The sequence below is a fragment of the Corvus brachyrhynchos genome, unplaced genomic scaffold, assembly GCF_000691975.1.
Source record: "Corvus brachyrhynchos isolate BGI_N302 unplaced genomic scaffold, ASM69197v1 scaffold32, whole genome shotgun sequence".
Taxonomy (NCBI): domain Eukaryota; kingdom Metazoa; phylum Chordata; class Aves; order Passeriformes; family Corvidae; genus Corvus; species Corvus brachyrhynchos.
The window spans coordinates 15,665,533-15,687,794 of NW_008237919.1; the positions used below are offsets into that span (position 1 = coordinate 15,665,533).

At 43.7% G+C, this 22,262-nt stretch overlaps 1 protein-coding gene across 2 annotated transcripts in view; it reads left to right on the forward strand.

Moving 5' to 3' along the window:
• The window catches only part of LOC108446500 (myelin-oligodendrocyte glycoprotein-like), a 36,577-nt gene that overhangs the window by 6,014 nt on the left and 8,301 nt on the right, over positions 1 to 22,262 (forward strand). Inside the window, exons 3-5 of one of the 2 annotated variants that reach the window (XM_017733295.1) lie at positions 312 to 432; positions 19,571 to 19,653; positions 20,074 to 20,126. In XM_017733295.1, the coding sequence (XP_017588784.1) occupies positions 19,646 to 19,653; positions 20,074 to 20,126 (61 nt within the window). In that variant the 5' untranslated portion in view covers positions 312 to 432; positions 19,571 to 19,645. The remainder of the gene's footprint in view (positions 1 to 311; positions 433 to 19,570; positions 19,654 to 20,073; positions 20,127 to 22,262) is intronic. The other variant, XM_017733294.1, reaches the window with a different exon arrangement.

Below are 22,262 nucleotides of genomic sequence, written 5' to 3' on the forward strand. Positions count from 1 at the left end.
TTACTAATTAGCATATCTATCAAAGATTCCCCAATGAGAGGCTCGAGTGGGCCCCCCTCCCCAAGGAACCTTCCCCTGGATGGTTCTATCTTAGTTTACAGAATGTGTTCTGGAGAGGACCTTGGGGTCTGGGGCACACTGATCCCTAACTATGAAGCTTCTAAAATGTTGAGTCTCCTACCTGAACAAACAAGTCCAAGAATGTAGGAAAAAAGTGCTAAGAATACAGAAGTTGTAAAAAGGTATAACAGGGGTATAAAAGAAAAGGCAAAAATCTTCATGGCATCATTATAGCCTTCCCTCCCTCTCAGGATGAGGAGCTTATAGAGCAATGGCCTCCTATGGAAGCTGAGCATTCCTAAACAGCCACCAAAACATCAAGGTGACAGGACACTGCCTGCACATGTCAATGACTGAGCTTTGGTTCAACAGGTGAGAGGAATAAGGGGAGGAGAGAAAAATATATATAAACTGTCCTCTGAGCAATGAGATACATTTCTGCTACAATCCATTAAATATAAACACACATGCTGGATGTGACCGCACTTCACTGAGTGTATCTTGTTGAACACTGAATTTTCAGAGGCATTTGGGGATGTGTATATGTGGTGAATGTACCTGCAGTCATATTTTTCACAGCAGCCTGAGCCTCAGAGTCTTCCAATCATTGATTTCAGTTCACATCTGCCCATGAGTTTTTAAAACAGCACCTCAGCACTTTGAGGAACATTCTAAACCCAAAACAAGGTGTGGTGCCTGTGCTAACAGGGGCTGGAGGAATGCCATTGTCTTAGTGTAGCATTGCATGGGCATTAATTCCATGTGCTGAAGTGGAGTTATTAATTGCATCTCACCCCTACCCAAAGTTTCACTCCAAATTCACTTCTATAAAAAAAGAACACTGGTGAGTGGTGTAATTCAGCTTCTGCTTGGTGTAGTTGAAGAATGAAACTTTATGAAATGGGAAGGACAGAGAAAACAGGCAGATTATTCATCTAGATAACTATGATGGGTTATAATCTAGAGGGTTCTAATTTTTAAAATTATTTCTACAACTTAGTTTTGCCTTTATTTTCCTCTCACACGACCTTGTGCATATGTTACCATGCCATTTTCCATATTATTTTATTCCACTTACAATTTCCTTGCAAGACAGCTGAAAAGACCAGGCTAAACGAGATGAAGGAGACTGCTGCTTTCTTGGGGTTTTTTTTTTTTTTTTTGCCTCCCATCAGTTTATGAGTATAGTTAATTAGTTGTAGAGTCCAAACATATTTCTCAACTACATGCCTTTAAGTATGATCTCCAGCTCTCGTTTCTCTTCTAACATCTGAGCTCCCCCTGTTCTACATTGGCACATGCTTAAGTTCTGAACCAGAAGCTTTTTATAAAAGCAAATTTGCTTTCAGCTCCTTTATCAGTACTCTTGCCAGGCCAATGATTGCTGTCATCACAGTTAGAGATCAGAGCTAGAGCCAAGCAGATCCTTCCCATTGTTTCTCCAAAGAGGACTGATTTATTTTGACATCAGGAAAGGGAAGAGCAGACAGAACTTCATATACTTCCCTCCTTGAGGTAGATCAGCTTAAACTTGGTTGTTCCTCTTACTCAAATGCAGTTTACTATCCAGAGGATGACATTTTCTTTAAATAGCAATAGCAGTGATGAGGGGGGGAAAAAGGAGATGCCCAGAAGTATTTAAGAAACCCAAGAGGCGAGAAGAAATGGCAACAGGAATGTCACCACTTTTCCAGCCCTACCTCAGATCCAGCAAGGGCCATTCCATGGTTAATTCTCTCCCATGTGCTCCTCACTCAGTCACTCATAGCGATGCTTCTGAAGACTCAGGCTGCAAGCTAAGTTTTCCTGGCAGCTGGCAGGACTATCAGTAGCATTTTACTTATATTTCTCAGAGATTTTTGAAAGCAAAGTATGATCCTGAATGAATCTAAAGCCCCGTAGTGATAGGATCTATAGAGTACAATCTATTAGAGCTTCTACTGTCTCCTATAACAAAATCCATACTCTTTTACAGATTGATTTTTTGTTTAAGATGAGGAAGGAATTTTTCTTGACAAGAAAGTCTGAACCAACATGTGAGGACGGGAGTGAAAGCTCCCTGGGGTTCCCATGTTTTGTTGCATCTCTTGTACTCGCTGAGTCTTCTGCTGGGAAAGGGGAGGCGGGGCATGAAATTAAAAGCTTTAGGGCTAAAAGGTTTTCCTGGAAAGGTCACCTCTACAAGATAGCTGTGCCAAGCTAGAGTGTCAGGGGTCAGCATTTCATTTCATCCATGACTAAGACTCATGAAAGTCCCTGTGCTCTAACATATTTTACTACATCCTCTCCCATTTCTTCACTCAGCATAGAGGAATGAAGCAGAAAAAGCAGAAAAGAGTGTGTTGATTTGTACTAGAGTGATGTCATCCATCCTAGAAGTGTACTCTGGGGAAGCCTGATTTCATAAACATTGCTTGGGCCCACACTTGGGATCTATTAATGCCAAGGAAAGCAGTGCCTGGCTGAGTAAAACCAGGATAGAGCTGCACAAGTGCCTGGATAAAACCTTCATATTCTCAAACCAAAAAGCAAAATAACCTAATTAAAGAGTTACCAGGGTTGTATGGAAGGTCTCAGGGACCTAGGGGATCTTTGAATTTCCTCATGGGGAAACTTCTGTGCTCAAAGATTATCCTCCACACAGTTAACTTCACCTTTTGAGAACCTCACTGCAGCTACAGTTTGCATGGTGGTCATGGAATGAAGCCACGGTATTACAGGGGTTTACCAAATACTGCTTTCACTGAAGTTGAACAACTCAATTCAGATGCAGAGTGACCTGCATGAGCTGATCTAAGTCAGGGCAGCTTTGCTGGCTTGACACGGCAGCATGTCCCTGCCTCAAACCAACTACGGATGCATCCCACACCTCAGAAGGGAGAGAAGGATCTAACTTAGGATATCCTTGGTTAAAATTCAGTTTTATTATCTTAGTTCCTATTTTCTCTTACTCTTCTGCATTGAGAGAGGCATGAACAAGTTTCCACTCAGAAACAGTCCTCATGTCAAGGGTCATCTCCAGGAGGTATTAGTGTTAACTTCAGCTTCAACCCACCTTGCATTTGCAGCCCATGGTGCAGGGATTTTGAGATAAAGCAGCTGTAAGAAACAGAGCTCAGTGAGGTAACACAAATCATGGCAAGACCACCACTGACTCCCTGTCAGCAAGGGGTGGATCAGAGACACCCCATGTCTTACCCTGGTTGGGCCAGGGCAGGTATTTCATCTCGGGTGGCTCCAGAACCTGGGGAACTGCAAGGCCCAGACATTTTGCCATCCCTGAACAACTGCAGAGAAATAGGATAGCTTCAATTTCTGAAACCTGTGTTCTGCTTCAGAGCTGCTGTGAGGTATTCACTGCCGTTCAGCTGCCAACTCAATCTCCCAAATGACAGTTTACAGCTTGAATGAAGGATCATAAAAAGGCCAGCATGTAACACTCTTAGTTCAGCCCTCTAAATAAACAGTCCTAGAAGCACCGAGGTCAGCTTTGAGTTCCTTAAAGAAAGAAACAAACTTAACAAGGCTCTACAAATCCCATCTGGTAGTAGGACAGGAATGTAAGGACTTTGAACTGCAAGTCTGAGGTCAGCATGTTAACATCTAGAGAAGATTTCCACAAGTGCTCTGAGAAAGTGCTTCAAAATTAGGTAACAAACTTTACATACCTTGAGTGCTTTCTACAAATCCTTTCTCCCTTGTGCTGAACCCATAAGCTACTACTTTGTTTAATGTCTGTCAGTTAAAGCACAGGACCAATCACACCTAATAATTACTAGTTACGTTTGTGGAAAGTTGTCAGCAAGGGGAGGGAAAAACATAACCTTGTTCCATTTACATAGTCTCACAAATGGACATTTGTGCCTACGAAAAGGGCAGCTGTAATGTTTAATGCCATTCCATAATGCTCTAAAGACCCAAACACAATACTTTGTCTGCATTATAATGAGGTTTCAAGATGTTTGGCAGCTGCCTGTAAAATAAGCACAATGCCATACCTAATCAACTAGCACTTGGTACTTTCCTGTCTGAGGACATCACACCCCTTTTCCTTTGAGAGTTAGGGGTGCAGTAGGTTGCACAGAAGTCCCACCCAACACTCCTCCCCATTGCCCCAGCTGAAGTTACAAGATGCAGTTTGGGTAAGCAGTAGGTAATTGTCACATTCCCATCAAGGATCAATTCAGCTCAAGTTCTCATTGAACACATCAGCTCTTTTTACCAGTGAGCAAAGACAATTTGGAGAAGGAATTCTGCTGTTCCAAATCAAAGTTTCTGTGCAGTTTTCACTCCAAGTTTAGTCATTTCTGAAGGCCCAAGTCTGGCCATCTGTTACCACAAATACTCAGAACTCAAGCTTTGGGCACATTGAAAAGATAGATTTTTGTGAAGCACCGGTGTCAAGACAGGATGTAAATTCAGACAGTCCAGCTGTGGGAACAGGGCTGGCTCAGGGACAACACCTCCTGCCAGCCATAGGAAGATCCACTCAGTTGCTACATCTGTCTAGACTGAAAGTAGCACACTGAAATGACAAAAATCCTCCTGGATACAGCTTTGTTAGACATCTCCCTGGAAGTGTCTACTTCCCTAGAATCTGATGGCAAAGCAGAAAAATCAATTGTTTACTCTAGCAACAACAGCTGTACATTGAATAGAATTGTGTTTTAGGAGGGTTTGACTGTAATGGAAACACACTGATAAATACTTTGAGACATGCAAGTATGCATCCCTTCCATCCAAACAAAACATCCACAGCATACTACGAGAGAATAGCCAAGTATGGTCCTGCCTCTACCCTGCACATGGACACATAATAAAGTATTTGGCCTATGATTTTAAACATTTTGTGCAATAACCAAATAAAAGGAGGTAGTCTTTTCTAAGGGGAGTGCAGCAGGCATTCTTAATTAGAGAAACCCAAAGATAAACAATGATCTCTCACATATATAGAAATGGTTCCTTCATCTGATACTTTACATGTCTTGCTCTCACAGAAAACAGGGCTATTCACTGGTATTTACAGTTCTCAATGTGTGTGACATGAGAGAAAGCTCAGATCCTGTCTCTGATTTGGGTGTATTTGCACCTTAAGAGATCACTAAAGCAGAGACTGTCAGAGGAGCTTGAGAGTAACCAGTTTAAAAATGATCAGAACTTGGATGTGAAATGTTTATGTCATGACTCTAGGAACTGTGAACAGAGAAACATTTGAGGAGGCTGGCCCTGACACGGCATAGCCATAACCATCTTCTCAGTTATGGATGGCCTCATAAATTACATTGGTTCTCTGACATTCCTGGAGACACCCAAGGATTCAGAATTGTTAGCTGATATTTGTTTGTGAGGTTTCCACTCACACACCCCCTTGATTTTTGGCATGCCTGGAACAACCAGTGCATCTTTCTGCCCTTTATACTCCAAGGCACATCATGCACCCAGCTAGCAATTTGCTGCTGTGTAGTACACATATTTAACAGTGTTTCCAAAATCAGTGGCACAGACTTTATCACTGTAGTGCTCCAACCCACTTTTTCCTGGATTTCCAAAGAACAGTTGTTATCTAGGTGATTCAAAACCTCATCACTTGTGGACAATTCCAGCCAAGAGCTCGGAGGGTGCCAAAGCAGATGTGCCACAGGCACTGGCTACTGTGCGGAGGAGCTTTGTGTCTGTGGCAGTGCAGAGACTGAAACAGCTCCTGTGGCTACCCAGAGATACCAGATCACAACTGTGAAGCTGCAACCTGTCCCCACCCCTGCAGAAGCAGCTACTGGGTCTGGATCATCCCAGGGGAAAAAAACCAACCTGGTGTGAGATGGCATCAGAAGGTATTTCACAGGGTGTTAGTCAATGGAAAGAGCAGGATTTCAAAAGGGAAGTAAGGATGTGTGTTGGGAGCAGGGAGGTGTCACTCGAGTAGTGCCTCATCCAGAGCACTGTCAAGCCCTCTCAACAACACTGGCGAAGGTAAAGGGAAAGGAAAGGGCTCAGTCATTTGAGGGAGGGCAAGTTCTAAAGACCCAGCTGAGGGTCAGTGCTCTGCTGACTTTTCAAGCCTTATCTGGGCCGTGCATTTCACACCCTCAACTTCCACTTGGGGCTAGTTGAAAATAGGCTGCAAAACTAAGTTCACCTAAAACTTTCACAGGGGGATTTCCTACACTGAAAGTGTAGAACCGCAAAGAGGTCAGGCTGATCTTTCACGGCATGAAACCTTGTGGTTCTGCACAAACTGCTGCTCTTTCTTTTCAAGTCATTACTTACCAACATGCTCCAAACAGCATAAGAATGTAAAAGTGCTGTTTGGCATCTCTGACACTGAGAAAGGTTTAGTTTGGTGCACCCTAGAATACAGAAAAGACAGCAGCCACCCAAGTGCCACTGCCCTGGCTGTAGATGCAGCTGCCTACCAGCCAGCGAGTTTCCTTTACAGCAGCGGTGCACACAGTTGATCCAGTGACTCATTGCTAAGGTACTTTGTTTGGGCCCAGGGCCATATCTAAAGCAATCTCCACAGGTCAGGATGACCCTATTGTCCATCAGGATGACCCTGTGGTTCCTAAGAATGACCCTACTGCCCAGTGCCGAGTGACCGCCTGATGCTATTGCAACACAAGACATCTGGAGAGAATTTATTAGCCTGACACCAAGTGGCTGCTTTCAGATGTTAATTGTCCAGCCTGCTTTCAGCTGTGTCCTACTTTCAGATGAAAAGAATCGTGCTCTCTGGTATTAAACATACTCACTGGTGAAAGGGTTATGTGTCTACAACTGAAATAAGCATCCTCTGAAGAAATGTGACAATTCATGACCAGAGCTCCATTCTCACTGAACCATTTCACCTTAGAAGAGCAAACTAAAGACTGTTTAAAAAGTCAGTAACTGTTAGGACTTACATCCTCCCCTAGGTCTTGGAAGCTATGATAAATTTACATATTGGGTTGTCATCGTTAGTTCTTAAGTTTGAGGACTGGCTTAATTTTCCTGTTCTACCACAACTCAAAGATCAGCACTAGCCAATTGTACAAAGATGCAATTAACAGTTCACGACCTAGTTTCTTAAGAAAAGTAAGGTTCATGTGATCAAGCAAAGCACCTGCTCAATTCCTCCCTCTTCTCCCCAGCATCCTTTGTAGCCCTTTGACAAATCTTGCAAAAATAAGAAAATAAAAAAACCCCAAAGAGATTCTCCTCTCAAGGCAAGAGAAAAGACAAAACTAAGACAGTACTGTAAAGTCAGGTCTTGAGTCCAGGGAACTTGTGTTTGAGGTCAGGAGACATCAAAGAACCCATGCCAGAATTCGTTTGCCTTTTCCATGCACTTCCATGCACTTCCATGCACTTTTCTCCCAGTAGTTATGGAACAACAGTTTGCCTTCCCTTTGACACAACCAGTCTATTAGGGAATACAACATCCAATGCAAAACATTTTCATGTCAACTGCTGGTATCTCTCAGTTCTAAAGTCACCCTTTGTAAAGCCATCTGTAGTGCTGTTGTAGTTGGATTGTCTGTTCTCTCTGTCCTAGTTATCCCAGGTAAGGGCTTGCAAGGCTGCCAGTGCTGATTTGCAATAGGAAAAGGAAGTCACAAAATAAGAAATGTGACAGCATAAGAAATTGTGGCTTCCATCTTACACCATTGCTTTGCTTTCTTCTGGGGGAAGAGACCTTCTGCTGTCCACTGGGGGAAAGGGGAGAGAAGGAATGGGAGGAGCTGGGTTTGCATTTTTTAAAACTAGAGCTGTTGGTCATCTTCCAATTCTAGAAGAGCAACACTTCAACCGAGTACAGCTTTCATTTAAAAGATCATTCACCCCCTGCTGAAGTGATACAGTCTCCAACAGGAAAGTCAAGGCACTGAGCTGCCACAGAAAAAGCAAAAGTAACACACACCCCTTCCCCCACGAAGATACATGCACAGATAACAATAATGAAACAACTTGCAGTAGGTCCCCACATAGACCTAAAGGAGAGAGCAAGCAACATGAAAATTAATTTACATGCACACAGCCATAGGAAGAATAGGGCACTGTTGTCAGAAAAGGGTTGGGGGGAAGGTGCCACCTCTTTCTTGTGCCATGGTTCTGAATAAAAACCCATAAGTAGGAAGCAAAGAAGTGGTCTTTCAGAGAGGTTCAAAACAAAGGAGGAGTTCCTTGCTTTGCTTCCAAACCCCAAGCTTTTTACTTTGAAAAGCAGCCAGTGGCTGTGATTACAGCCAGGGATAAAAAAATGCTATTAGTGTTATTGCGCTAATAACAGAAATTGCCCTTTTGCTGGTGAGACAAGAACGAGATAAGATCTGATCATGCTTACTCAATGCTTGAGAGATGGGTGCTCCAGATAGAAAATCATCTGGCTGAACTAAATCTGAACCAAGCATTAAAAAGATCTGAAAGCTTTAAGAATGTTGAGAAACATTCCAGATTATGGGGCCTGCAGGAAGTGCTTATGATCCTCACTCTTCTTTCTCCTACTTACACAAACTGACTGTTACAGAACTCTTCTTCAGACAAAACAAATACATCCACCTCAGCTATTAAGCCAAAAGTCTACAGTCCTTCAGCACCTGGGCAAAATATCTATGACTGTTCCCCACTTGGAACAATTATTTACAGGTTAGCAAAAGAAGCACGAAGTGCTTACAGGCACTTTTGAGGGGCCTATGCTTAGGATCCTGTTTGTGTCTATCTCTGACAGACAAAAATAAATTGAACATTAATATTCCCATAGCTGTAACACAGCCATACAACTGGAAGCTTCCTGCTCCTATACCAGAGCAGCTAGGTTTAAAAGACTGTGTAGGCTTCAGCTTCACAAATGTTTTCAAAAAGCAGGCATTGGGAAGGCAATTCCATTGGGACGAGGGGGTCAGGTTTAAGCCTGCAATATATGGCAACTCTCAGTCTTATTTTTGTCACTGGTTCAAGAGTCCTTGAACCACTAGGACTTCATCTTTTTACTAATACAAAGTATTCTGTGAGTACTTTGTACTTTACAATGGACATCTATGGAAAAAGCCAAGTTGGGCTCCTGGAGAAGGGAATAGCTTTTCCATTTCTTAATTATTTATTCATCTGTTTTCTTCCTTGCATAAAGAAAGGTGCCAGCAGAACCTGAGGAAATAGAGATAATTCACTAACACACCAATAGTACTGGGTACGTACTATGAATTACTTGGGAAAAGTTATTCTAGAAACAGCTCCTCCCTCCTTGAGAAGTTCTCACAAACTGCAGTTGCAGGTCTGCTTACAAGAATTGTGAGAAAACAAACCACAAATAAGACCCAGACACCTTCACTTTTGCTTTAAGAAAGCAATGCTCCTTGAGAGACAGCTCAGGCAGAGACCAGCTGCTTTTGGTTCAGTAGCTCTGACATTGGTGAAATAAATAATACCATTGATTGGCCCCAGGATTTGTTCCAGGTCTATAAAAAATTTATGATGAACGGTTGCTTATAAACATGTTCAAACAACTGAGTAGAAAAACCCAGGATGTGACTCAGGTGGTTTCTCTTGCTGTTGTCAGGGTTTATCTTCCAGGTGTACAACCCCCCAGCCTGGCACAGGACTCTGTCAGTTCAGTCCCCAGTGAACATCATTCTCCAGGCAAGAGCCAAGACAAGTTACACCAGCCTTGAGTTTCTTTTTGTCCTCTCACCCTGGCACCCTAAACTTCCATTTTCAGACCCACCATTCACAGCATTTCCACATCCAATGCAGCAGCTTCAACAGCATATGCTGCTAATTAGCCTCATTTACCTGTGAGGCTCATCAATTTGTTGATGAATACTTAACTCCCCCCTGTAGAGCAAAAACATTTTCTGAACCTGGTCCAATTTCTTCCTCTTCTCTCCTGGCAGAAAATATAAATCTAACTGATTCTGGCATTACAATTAAGGGATGACGGATATTGTCCTAACAGATCCGATAGAGGAAAAAAAAAAAACCTGACTGTTGAGCCTTGGTGGGATTGTTATGTGTCTTACTAACAATAGCATTTTGTAGAAAGAACCTCTTTTTGAGACATTATGCAAATAAAAAATAGCTAAGAGAAGAATCACAATAAGGAAAAGAAACTGATAATCCTGGAGCCTGTTGCTAGCAAAAATAAACATCTGCAGGTCAGGATTTTCCCTGCTCTCACAGTACTGGGCTGGAAAGTAATTTTGGAGAATAGAAATTCTCTGGCATTAGTGTGTTACACTTCCTCCTAGATGAGACATCAAACAAAAGTAATAAAGACATTTTATTGACTATTGTTAGCTCAAAGCAGTCTCTTGAGCCTGAAACAGTTTCCCTTCTGCTTCCTAGGAAATTCCCCCAGAATTTCCCTTTCTTCCTCTCCCTTGTGATTAGGCTGTATCCACTACCTGAATTCAAAACTTCCAAGGGAGGGAGTTTTCCTCTTTCCTTCTTTATGCTGATTACATTTACCAAGGGGGTTTTATAATCCTAGCTCAGTGTGAAAAGTAACTGCTGCCTGGAGAGGAAAAAAGACACACTTGTAAAATGGATCATTTTGGAGCTATACAGTCTTAACAGCCCAATATCGTTCATAGGATTATCTGGGGTTTAATGGATCTTTAAAATCATCTTATTCTAACCCCTCTCCATGGGAAGGGACACTTTCCACTAGACTGGGTTGCTCAGAGCCCCATCCAGCCTGGCCTTGGGCTCTTTCTCAGTGTTAGTAACTCAATTATTGTCAAGTTGCATCCTCTCTAAGTTTTATGGTGTTTCAGCTGCACTCTGTCAAGACACTGGACAGTCAAGATGGAGACCAAAGATAAAAAGAATCACATTTATGAGCTTTTAGACACTTATCAGCTGTAAGCAGTGGAAAAAATCGAGGCTATTGAGACATCCCAGGTGTTGGGCAGAGAGCAGAGGTCAGACAACATGCCTGCTTTCAGCATTTCCAGGCCCCAGCTGAAAATGCAGCCAAAACACACTCCCACTTAAATCACAGAGCCTGGCTGAACCAGAGGGCTGGAATCCATCTGGACTTGGGAAGTAAGAGGCAGCTGCTGCTTCTGTGATGCTCTTCCCTCCTTAGCAAGAGGCAGCATCCTATGTCACCTCTCTGGCAGCCACTAGCCCTGCTCTGCCCTTTCCATCATTTCAGGCAGCAATACCCTCTGTACCCTACTTTTCCAAGAAGTCTGAACCAGCCTTGTAGATATGTAGCTGTGCAGGTACCTTATCCCTCTGTGGGAGCTTAGTGACAAAGGAAGAGCTCAAACAATCATGAGATTTCCAATACAAGTAGAGGAGTTCAGCCCACTGAATAATGGAGCTGCAAACTATTTGCAGAAATTTAAACTAGGTGGAGACATTTAGGCGTAGGGAGGTTTCTGCAAGTAACAGACTAACAACAGGATTAGGCTGCCATTCTCATCTTTAATGTGACAGAATTATTTCACATAGGGAATCTCTAATCCAGGTGGCACAAAATCCTTTAAGGCAAGTAATAACTGCAGTGGGAGGGAAAGGCCACGAGACAAGGAGCAAGGAGAAAAACCTACCAACCACACCCATACTGTGCAAGAACTTCCCATATATTTCCATCCATTTTGGTTCTTCTTGCCTGTACGTGGCTTATCAGGAGCTATATTCAGGGATTCCTACCATCTGACATAATTAATACAAAATACATCTGTAGGTACCTGAGAGGGCCAGAGGAAGGGTAGTGAGGTATTTTTATTTCACCTATCTTCTCTCCCACTCCAATAAGTTTCTCCCCAGTTTGTCTCAAGCAAGAACCTCACACACATGCCAGTCAGTAAGAAGGCTAAGTAATCATTTCAGAGATTACTGCAATAAGTAGGCACCCACTTGCACAGAAGTTGAGGTCTCTGCTCCAAAGTGGTGCTGGTAACCCAAACTGGATCATCACTGTTCCAAACCAGGACTCATTTTCACATCTCCAGATCGTCCACTTTAGAAGTATTAATGTTGGTCGGTGTTGTATTAATCCAAACATTTTTACTGATATCAGTTAACTTAATAATGCCTCCAGGACTCTTCACATAATTTAATCTAAGGATCAGCTTAGCTGCTTGGCTGTTGAATGCTCCAGAGTCAGGTAATACCACTGATTTAAGGGTTAGCTTGAGCAGATGTCAGAGGAAAAAAAAAAGCCCTCAGTGAAGAAAAAAAAGTTAATTCCTTATTTCCATGTTAACATTCTAGCCTACAATACCTCTGTAGGTTAAACAACAGTAAAATAAACCACTGTAGAGAGTACTAGAAGCAGACATTCAGGCAGGAACTCCCTCCAAAATAAGAAAAAAAATACATAACAGATTCAGCTGAATGAATCCTTGTCTCTTTCTGCATTGTCACTTGGGAGCTACTTCTTTAAGGCTACAGTTTCCTAAAAGGTAAAGCCTCACACACCTATGCCTTTTTCATATAACTGTAATCTCTTGAAAGAAGAAGAAGAATTTGTTCACAAGGAGAGGAAAAAAACCCACAACATTTTGTTGGAACTGGAAGATAAAGAGCAGTGGAAACTCTCAGAAAAGCAAAAAGGAATTGAGAAAAAGAAGAACTTTTGAGGGAGGTGTCAGAAGGACTTCACAAAAAGGAACAAAGGCTTTTTGGTCTCATTCCAGAAGCTTCATCAAAGGGCATTAGAACGCCACACACCACCAGTCACAAGGAATAAGTCTCACCAATGAGCAGAAGGCCAGGCAAAGGAGGGGACACACCTCATGCTGCTTAGGCTGTGCTTCCTGAGATGTCACAGAGTGTTAGATCTGCAGAACTCAATCCCAGGAGGGCTTAGGACATGCAAGACAGGGATAGGTGGGGCTGGGAACACTTGCTAGGGGTTTAGAGGGCAGAAATTCCTCCCTATGCCAAGAGTCTTTCCAACAGGAAGAAAGCAAATGAAAGGCACAGCCCTGCCAGACAGCAGCAGCGTTATCTTGAAAAGCTAAATGCTCAATCTGGCACAAAAGTTATCTCACAGAGGGAATAAAGCATGTTTTAAGAGAATGGGATGAGGGCCCACTACTGAAAATTACAGACAGATATCATGCCAAACTTGCCTAACACTGACCCCCCAGGCAACAAAGTGACACAACGTCCCTCTGGAATCTGTGTACAAACTTCCTTCTCATTCTTGGATTTGCCTTCACTCAAGGGAATCAAGCAGATGGCAAACACAAAATTTCTCAGAAATAAGAGCTGGAAATATGGATACCATAGATCTTGACTGTCTGAGAATTCAATCAGACCAGACTTAATGTGAAACCACTAAATACCCACAGGATTGTAGCATTATTTGCTCAGGGTTGAATTCTGTTCACTTGCATACCAAGAGCGTACTTCCTTCCCCCCGAAACTTGAAATGAAACGTGCCACTTTTAGCATCAGTCCCCTGAGCCACCAAACCCTTCCCATTTTACAAAGCCACAGACTACTTCAGTTTAGTCTGAGAGTTATTTAGAATGGCTGTTCTGAAATCAAGAACACAGTCTAGTTTCCTGAGGCTGCCACTCTGCTAAGTGTGAGAGGTTGTACACAGTCCATTTTTGGCCAGACACCTCTAGAGTTTTGCTACTGTCCTTCAAACCTTTGGGAAGGTGTTTATGTTTGAATTCTGGAAACTGGTCCATTCTAATTATAATAATAATTCCTAAAAAAAAACAGTTTATTTCCATACACAAATTCTACCTTCCCAAAGCTATTAATTAGAAACCAAGGAGGCTCCAAGTTCCTGCTGCAGTACCTGTATGTGGTACAGTGGGGCAAACAAAGGGCAACAGGGCTGGGGAAGGGTCTGGAGCACAAGGAGGAGCAGCTGAGGGAGCTGGGGGTGTTCAGCCTGGAGAAAAGGAGGCTCAAGGGGGACCTTCTCACTCTATAACTGTTTGAAGGAGGCTGGAGCCAGGTGCAGGTCAACCTGTTCTCCCAGACAACAAATGACAAGACCAGATGTGGCCTCAAGTTATGACAGCTGGTGAGGGGTCAGTAGCTCTGACCGAGGAAGCTGTGACCGGTCCAGAGAGATGGTCCCGAAAGGAATCGCCTTTCCGGGGCCTGGTGTCCTCCCTCAGCTGCTGGCAGGAGGGCCCATGCAGAAGCTGTCAGCTCTTTAGTGATTGTCAGCTCATGATTTAGCTCAGCTCTGCAGGGCAGCCTCCAGGCCAGACCAGAGAGAGACGAGAGGCCCGTGTAGCTGTTCCGCATGAGGCAGCTTTGTTAGTTCGGCAAAGGGGAGCCAGGGACAAGCAGCTCCCTGCCCTTGCAGGGGCAGGGGGCTGGCTTTATAGGGATACAGGGGGTGGGTGTCAGAGGGTAAAGGCCAATGGGCTACAAAGGACCTGCATAGCATCTCCCAGAGGATTCTGGGTTTGTCTTCTTCTCGCCGTAACTGAAGAGTGGCTCCCTTTCCAGGGCAGTTCTGCTGGCAGGTTAAGCACTCTCCTTATCTCAGCAGAGATCCCTCCAGGGCAGGGGCTGGGCATACCCCACAATTCCCCCTTCCGTATTTATTAAAAAAGCATTCCCAGCAGCCTTTCTGCAGCAATGTAGGAGGCAAGAGAACATAAGTAACACAGTAATAATTACAATGAATACCTACAAAGCTCCCTTAATCAAAGATGCAATCCATCCCATTATTCCCCATCATCCAAAAAGGTCATTGACCCAGTCTAGGCTCTTATCTACTTTTAGATCTTTTACTAATTCTTGTAGTTTCTGGATGTTCACCTGGATGGATGTTGAGTGCGAAGAAAGGTTGAAGCAGCACATCCCTTCAAAGTCTTGGCAGCCATGTCCGTGGGCAAGCAGTAGGTAGTCTGTTGCTGCTTGATTCTGTAGGGTTGTGTGTCTGATAGTCTCTTCATCTCTTAAAAGATCGCTCAAAGTGGCAGATGTCACATTGGCCTGTTTGCTTAGCCAATACCTTGGGTGATTGATATCCCCAAGGGCCTTGAGTGCAGCTAACCAAGGGGTGAACATGGAAACTGCGACTTGTCCTGCCTTATTCCAATTGTAAATGTGGCTGTCACAACTTTCGTCAAATTCAGCATCAAGTTGCACCAGGTGAGGTTCAAACGAAGTATTAGGAAAAAAATATAAGGGTTGAAACACACTGGAACAGGCTGCCCAGGGCAATGGTGGAGTCACTATCTGTGGAAGTGTTCAAAAAACACATACAGGTGGCACTTGAGGACATGGTTTAGTGGTGAGCACAGTGGTGGTGCTGAGATGACAGCTGGACTTGATGATCTTAAAGGTCTTTTCTAACCTTAACAATTCTATGATTCTTCAGCTTTCCACCAGAAGCAAATCATGCACCATCACTCATTCAGTTGTTATCCCCAAGAAGGAAAATCTTTTCAGATCACAAATGCATTTGACAATCTTTAAGTCCCCAGAGCCTGTCTGTGGCCCACAACAAGCCTTCAACGGCTGATGGGAAATTCCAGCAGCATGGGGAAACCCAGGAAAGCCCAAAGGCAGCACCCCACCCACCACCTCCACAGCTGGGCTGGTGTGACTGGAGCACAGGGAGGGAAGGGAGGGAGCATGGACAGAGTACACAGAACTCCAGTGCACAGCAGATAAGGGCAAGTTCAGAGAATTACAACCCTAGAAAGTTTGCTACAACAAACAAACATGAAAACCAGGCTAGCCACCCACAGCAGGGCACCTGAAGATAAGGATCCCAATCTAAGACTCAGCTGTCACCACAGCATATTTTGCAGCTTGAAGCCCCCAGGGAAGTCCCCCAGGGAAGCAGAGGACACTTCTTCCCACCGCCTTGAGCCATGAGGGTGGCCACAGAAACACTTGCTGCCACAGCTCACAAACTTCCAGAAGACTGCTTTCAAATTAGGATAATTTCAAAACCTTAAACCCTTTAAGAGGGAGCCATTGTCATTTTTTACTATCTAGCAGCATGTATCCCTCTCCAAGAGGACTTAAATCTCTCTACTTGGACTAATTATAGGACAGCCCTGCAAGTGATGCCTCATGTTGTTTATAGGTTGCTTTTAGGTAAGACCAGAAGTAATCATCCAGTTTCGGTACAGCCTGTTACATCATAAAACTTTCTCGAAGAAACCAGACTGTAATTTCCAGTTGCAAACTCACTCATTAGCTTTCTATTAACTAATGGCTTTTACCTAAAGGTGAAAGGACTGTTACTGTAGTTACATGAGAGAGCAGCATTTAAAGAAATGACAGAAAGTTGTCTTGATGTGGGTAAGGAATAGCAAGGTGGCATTTTTCTGCTCAGGCTACACTCAGGATTTCACAAAGTCACAGAGAAAGGTGCCTCCCTCACCCTCCAACAAGCGTCAATAACAACAGTCACTTTGCATAAAAAACCCAAAGGCATGCAAGGGAGGGAGGGGAATAAAAAACATACTTGAAAAATTTACCAATGACTCAGCTACCAAGCTTTGCCAGGTGCACAATGAGAAGTTTTCACCTTGGCAGCGGCCTTTATTCATCTGCTAGGTGATTTTGGCTAATCCCTTCAGAATTACTGGTGCCTTCTCCACTTTGTATCACCATTCACTCAGAGCCCAGCTGCATCAACCCGTGCTGGATGGTTGCAAGTGAAGGGGAAGATCTGACAAACAAATCAGTTCCTTCAGTCTGCCATGCCCACTTAGTTCACACAGCTCTGATACCAGTGTCACTCTGTGGTTACCACACAGGGAGAGTTTTAGTGCTCCAAAAGCATAAAGCCTTTGATAGTAGCATTTAGACTCCTTCTCACCCTCATCCCTCCTGCATTGGAAAGGGACAGTTGGAACCCATTTTCTTTGGGACATAGAGCCCTGCTATTCTACTGGGAACAATTGGTTACGTCAGTACTTGACTAATTTAATTTTATTGCAGGCTGAGCTAGCATGCTCAATAAATGGCCGTGCACATGACGCAAAAGTTGGATGACAGATTGTCAAGAAGATCATGATTTTACAATTTAATCACATGCCTTATAATTTAATCATCCATTTTACAGTTTAATAATATGCTTTAATTATACCCAATGCCTTAGTTGTTTCAGGTAGGTTACTGTGTTAAAGAGTTATTAATTAGCATTTGAATTCTTCAGGAAGTGCTTATTCATTGCAAAACCTCGCTCAGTTAATTATTTTAACCTCTGGGGGGAAAAAAAAAAGAAAAAGTCCTAAATAATTCCTTCATCTGATTAAAATGAACAATAAATGAGTCAAATTTTAAATCTGAAAAAAATTACAAAGAAAAAAATTGTTAGTCTCCAGAATTTTATTTAAACCAGAACTGGAAAATAAGAAAAATTAAATATCAAATAGTAACTGTTTTAAGTGCTTATCCACATGGTGCGTGACACATCTAACACCAGCTGAACTGAACAGACAGGAACCAATCTCTCCTTTAGGGCATGAGGAGCATCAAGCTAAGTCAGCTCAAATCAGAAAGAAATGTTATTTCAACTAAACAGCACTGAATTAAGCTAAATTAAGGGTCAGGTGCTCCAGCTAGACACATCTGAAGCATTCCTGTGGTTAGATTCTACTTCCTTAAAAAAGACCTGCATTGCTCGCTCTTTATGCACAAGCTTGACTTCAGTAGGGAAGTAACACCAGCACGTGGATGGCAAGAGAGCTCAACATTCACACGCAATTCAGATGCAATTTGGTATTTCAACTCTGATCTCAGTCACTCCCCAATCTAAAACTTCCAGAGGGACACTTGTGAGAACCAGAAACACCCCAGGGACTCTCTGGGAGCAAGCCAGCCAAAGGCAGGGACACAAACAAACCAGCTGTGCTGGAACAATCATCCTTGTGTTTTTCCTGAGTCAGAATGAAAACTCTTAGAAAATGACTGACCCTCCAGAAGAATGACACAGCTTTCAGGAGCTCTGACTTGTGGCTCATTCCCACTGCTGCTACTGCACTTTTAAAAAGGCCTGTTAGCTGGTCACACATACCAAAAATTTTTAGCTGTTTCTGAATAAGGAGATTATCATGAGGACCACCTTTGCCTAGAGAGAGAGTGGACATGGCCACAGTGCCACAGAGCACCAGCTGCCAGGCCAGACACCTTCAGCATGGACAGACCTTGCTGCTGCCTAACAGGAAAGGTTGGTGTGCAGCCCTGGACCAGGAGAACAAGTTTTCCTGGTATTTTTGCAGCCTTATGTGGAGTGGAACATCTTCACAAAGCTGAGAGGGCAGATGAACTCTGCTCTTCTCCCAGAAAACCAGGAATAGGATGAGAGGACATAGCCTCAAGCTGCCCCAGGGGAAGTTCAGGCTGGACATCAGGAAGAATTTCTTCCCAGGAAGGGTTGTTAAGCATTAGAGTGGGCTGCACAGGGAGGTGGTAGAGTCACCCCTGGAGGCATTCAAGAAAAAACTGGACATGGCACTCTGGTCTGGCTGACAAAATGGTGATCAGACAAAGGTTAGACTCTGTCTCAGAGGTTTTACCAATCTAAATTATTCTGTGATAAGAATGGCCATGAGTGCCTCAGTTTCATTGACAAAGATAAGCAGGAAGGAAACTAACATGGAATAAGCTTCCATAAATGTATGGAACATTGCCTGAAAAAATAACCTTCTCCAGTGGGGAGGCAGGCAACCACAGGAGTTCATCAGAGACAGGTAGGACACACTACTAACGTCAAAGAAGCCAGTGATGGCAGATGGCTTGCACTGGGTATTGGGAAGGGGCTGCTGAACAATCTATAATCAGGGCTTGGCCACAAGGAGAGAGGGAGGAACACACAAATCCAGGTCTTGCTCACCCCAGGAAGCCACATTGCACCAGGAGCAACAGGCAGGAGAATATGACCAGCACCTTTCCCACAAAAAACCTCCTCAGTGGAAAGAGAACCTTGGCTAAACCACTCCTTCCACCACCACCATTATCTCTGGAACTACCACTCAGATATTCGTACCTGTGAATTCCTACGAGGATAGAAAAAGGAAGCCCAAACTGCACGTTCATCCCCATCTCCACTCCTGCTCCATTTCAGATTTTTTTCTTGAGAAAGTACCTGATTTAAAAGCCTCCTCAAAGAAACAGCTCTTTTAGGCATCATTTTCCTTATAGGCTTCTTATTTTTTGGTAGATGTGCAGCTTTGGTGGTATTTGGCAGTTTGGAAGATGGTGCCTACACCTCCTGATAAATACAACACCTATCAGGTTTCTCCACTTTCTTTGATTGCAGCTGGCTGCAGAACAAGAATCTGTTCAGTGGGCTGAAAGCTGAGGACTAGTCAGTGCAGGGCTTGTAACTCACATCCATCCTACACAAAAAAATACATTCTTTGTATTGCAAGAGTGTATCCAGAATGCAAACACACAGGGAATCTACATGCACAGAGTGTAAATGATATGTACGCAGAAATGATATAATAACACACCATGTTTTACACACACAAAGTGAAAGAAAACAGCAAATGGAGCACCAGCAAATAACCTATTTTGTCTTATAAGGAACACTTCTAACAACAAAAATTAAGAGCCTTTCACTCTTTTGCAGGGACACAAGTGGCAGCTGAAGTGTCTGGTGAAGCTCCTGACAGGCACAGATTCCCAACGGTTGGGAGGCACAAAAATGAAATGGTAAGCTATGCTTTTCCTTGGGCTGTGAAGCAGCTGAAGTTTGGGAGCAGAAGGAATTTCTTTTAATTACCAACAGGGAATAATCTCAAGATCAAACTATGACTATATAGATGCAATTAACTTTGTCCATATGAGAAGGCAAGAAGAAAGTACAGGTCTGGCATTGGCAAATGAAGCCTTGGCCCATCATGAACACTGAGAAACCCCAGTTCTACAGGCAGGAGATAAAACCCACACCAAGACTAGATGGCAAAACAAGCCAGGGTTTCTAACCCATCCAGTTTCATACTCAAATTAGCTTCACAGATGAGGGTGCAGGGAAAGATGTCGTAAGTTACACCAGAGAAAAGGTCTTTGGTCTCTGCTCTAGCGTTCTAACAAAGCATTTGACCTTTCTCTTATCTCTCTCCTTCTCATTAGGGAGACTGCTCTCTGGATGATTGCCTGCCTACTGCTTGCATCTCTGCCCAGAGGTAAATATACCATAATGCACACCTAGAAATTTCCAGAGTCATTTACATGTGAACACACAAGCTGCAAGCAGAGTCTTGGAGCAAAACAGAACAAATGAATATATTCCATCCCAGTCCAAGGTTTGCAAGTACAGGTCATAACCTTCAGATAAGCCTCTGTATCCAAAAGAGGTGGTGTTCAAAGTTAAGGTGTTTCAGACCCATAAACCTTTACCTATGAAGTTTATCATGCCACATCCTTAAAAGTGCCCTACCATTTTCATACAATTAAAGATGACTTGGAATCTCACCCTTTACAACCCCCAACCATCTTGCATCTGCTTTTGTATTTAAACTCATTAAGACTTTGTCTCTCTACAGGCATAATCAGGTAAGTGAAAAAAATGGAGCTCAGCAGCAGACTCTCTCCCTGAGTCTTTACTTATGCTCTGCTTAGTTTTAGCAGAGTTGAGTTCCTGACATATAAATTAGATACCACCTTCCCTATGAGAAGGATAAACCAGTATATGCTGTTAAGAGAATTTTATACAAAGTACAATTTCCTTATCGGGGTTTAAAGTCAGCAGTAGTAAGACCTCTGTGTGTGGTCAGGATTCCTCTGTTTGCCCAGAAATGCCTCACATCTACCAGAGGCTGTGGTGGCTACAGAGGTTACACTTCACCTGGAAAACAAGGGGGGAACAAAAAAGCCCAATCTTAATGAGCTTTCCTGCACCACACTTTGGTTGCTGAAGTAGGAGTGTTTTCCCATTACAGGAATCTTAGACTGGTTAAATTGTCTCATTCAACTTCATCTTAACAGGCTTAAACATTTCAGCAATATTTAACATGCATAATTTAAAAAAAAAAAATCCACAAAATACACTCATCCCACTTTCCATTCAAGCCTCACAACTGCAAATGAAAGCTGTGTGCCAACATTCATCTTCTCCAAGATAGAGAACTGCCCCTTCCACGTGCAAACCTTACTTGGTAGGTGAGATAAGCACTATTAATCCTGATTTACATGCCTCAGCAGAAGCTGCCACCACAAGGGTGCTTCAGTTTTCTGGCCAGGAAGGTCCCTGCTTCTGCAGCTCCTGGTACATCAACACCTCAGTAGGAAGCTTACCAGTATCACCAGCCTTCAGCATGACTTTACCCCTCTCCTCCTCAAGACTGGCTTCTGTAAGGACACTTACTTGACTTGCCCCCAGAAGTCTGTTCTCCCCATCAACAAAAGGCCTCCTGCAGCTGTGCTCATTAAAGAACTCATTACAGCAGATTTCAGTCACCTGCCCCTGTCCCAGCCAATTTCAGCAGTGCCTCTTTTTTTGTCTCCTTCTGCGCTCGTTTTACCACCTGGAAGCACTGAAGGCAGGGTGGGCTGAACCCTGTGAGCTCCTCACAAGTGGTACAAGGTTTATGCACCGTGCCATGGAGGAAAGGGAATGGGTGTGGCTCAGCTCAGATGTGCCAAATACTGGTGTCCTCCATCTGCAGACAAAGAATCAAGAGCAAATAGGTGCACTTCCAAAACCAGTATCAAATGTACAGGTGTCCACAGTCAGGAGATAGGACCCACACCTGTTCTCCCTCTTTTGCTCATTAAGAAAATCCTTACTGTCCATTTTTCTGAATAGAGCTACAGGTTCTGTTTATCATCTTTTTTTCATCCCTGTGCGACATCATGCATTGCAAGCACTCTCTCTCCTGATAGCACCCTGCAGACAGGACTTTTCCCACCAGAAAAGTCTTGTTCCCTCCTCTTCTGGAGGCTCATTTCTTCCACTGCCTACCAACCACCTGCAGCAGCCTCAGGCACACTCATCTCCCGCTGTGGTTTCCTGACCATGGCCAGCCATAACCACAATCTGCTCTCAGACATGGCCTTGCCTCAGGGACATTCTGCTGAGCACAGCCTTTCCCCACGCCCAAACAGCTCAGGGATGAGGCTTGGGCTGCTCCCTGCCCTTCCTCCCCTCCCTGATCTGGCAGTGGCCCTTGAGGTATGCTGGGGACAGCTGATAGCCCTGCCTGGGCATGTTCAGGGCATGGGGATTGTAGGGTGATACATGCTGAGCAGTAAGGGCACAGAGCAGTGGAGGCTGACCTTGGTCATAATTCAAGTTCCCTTTGAGAAGCAAAACCTGGTCG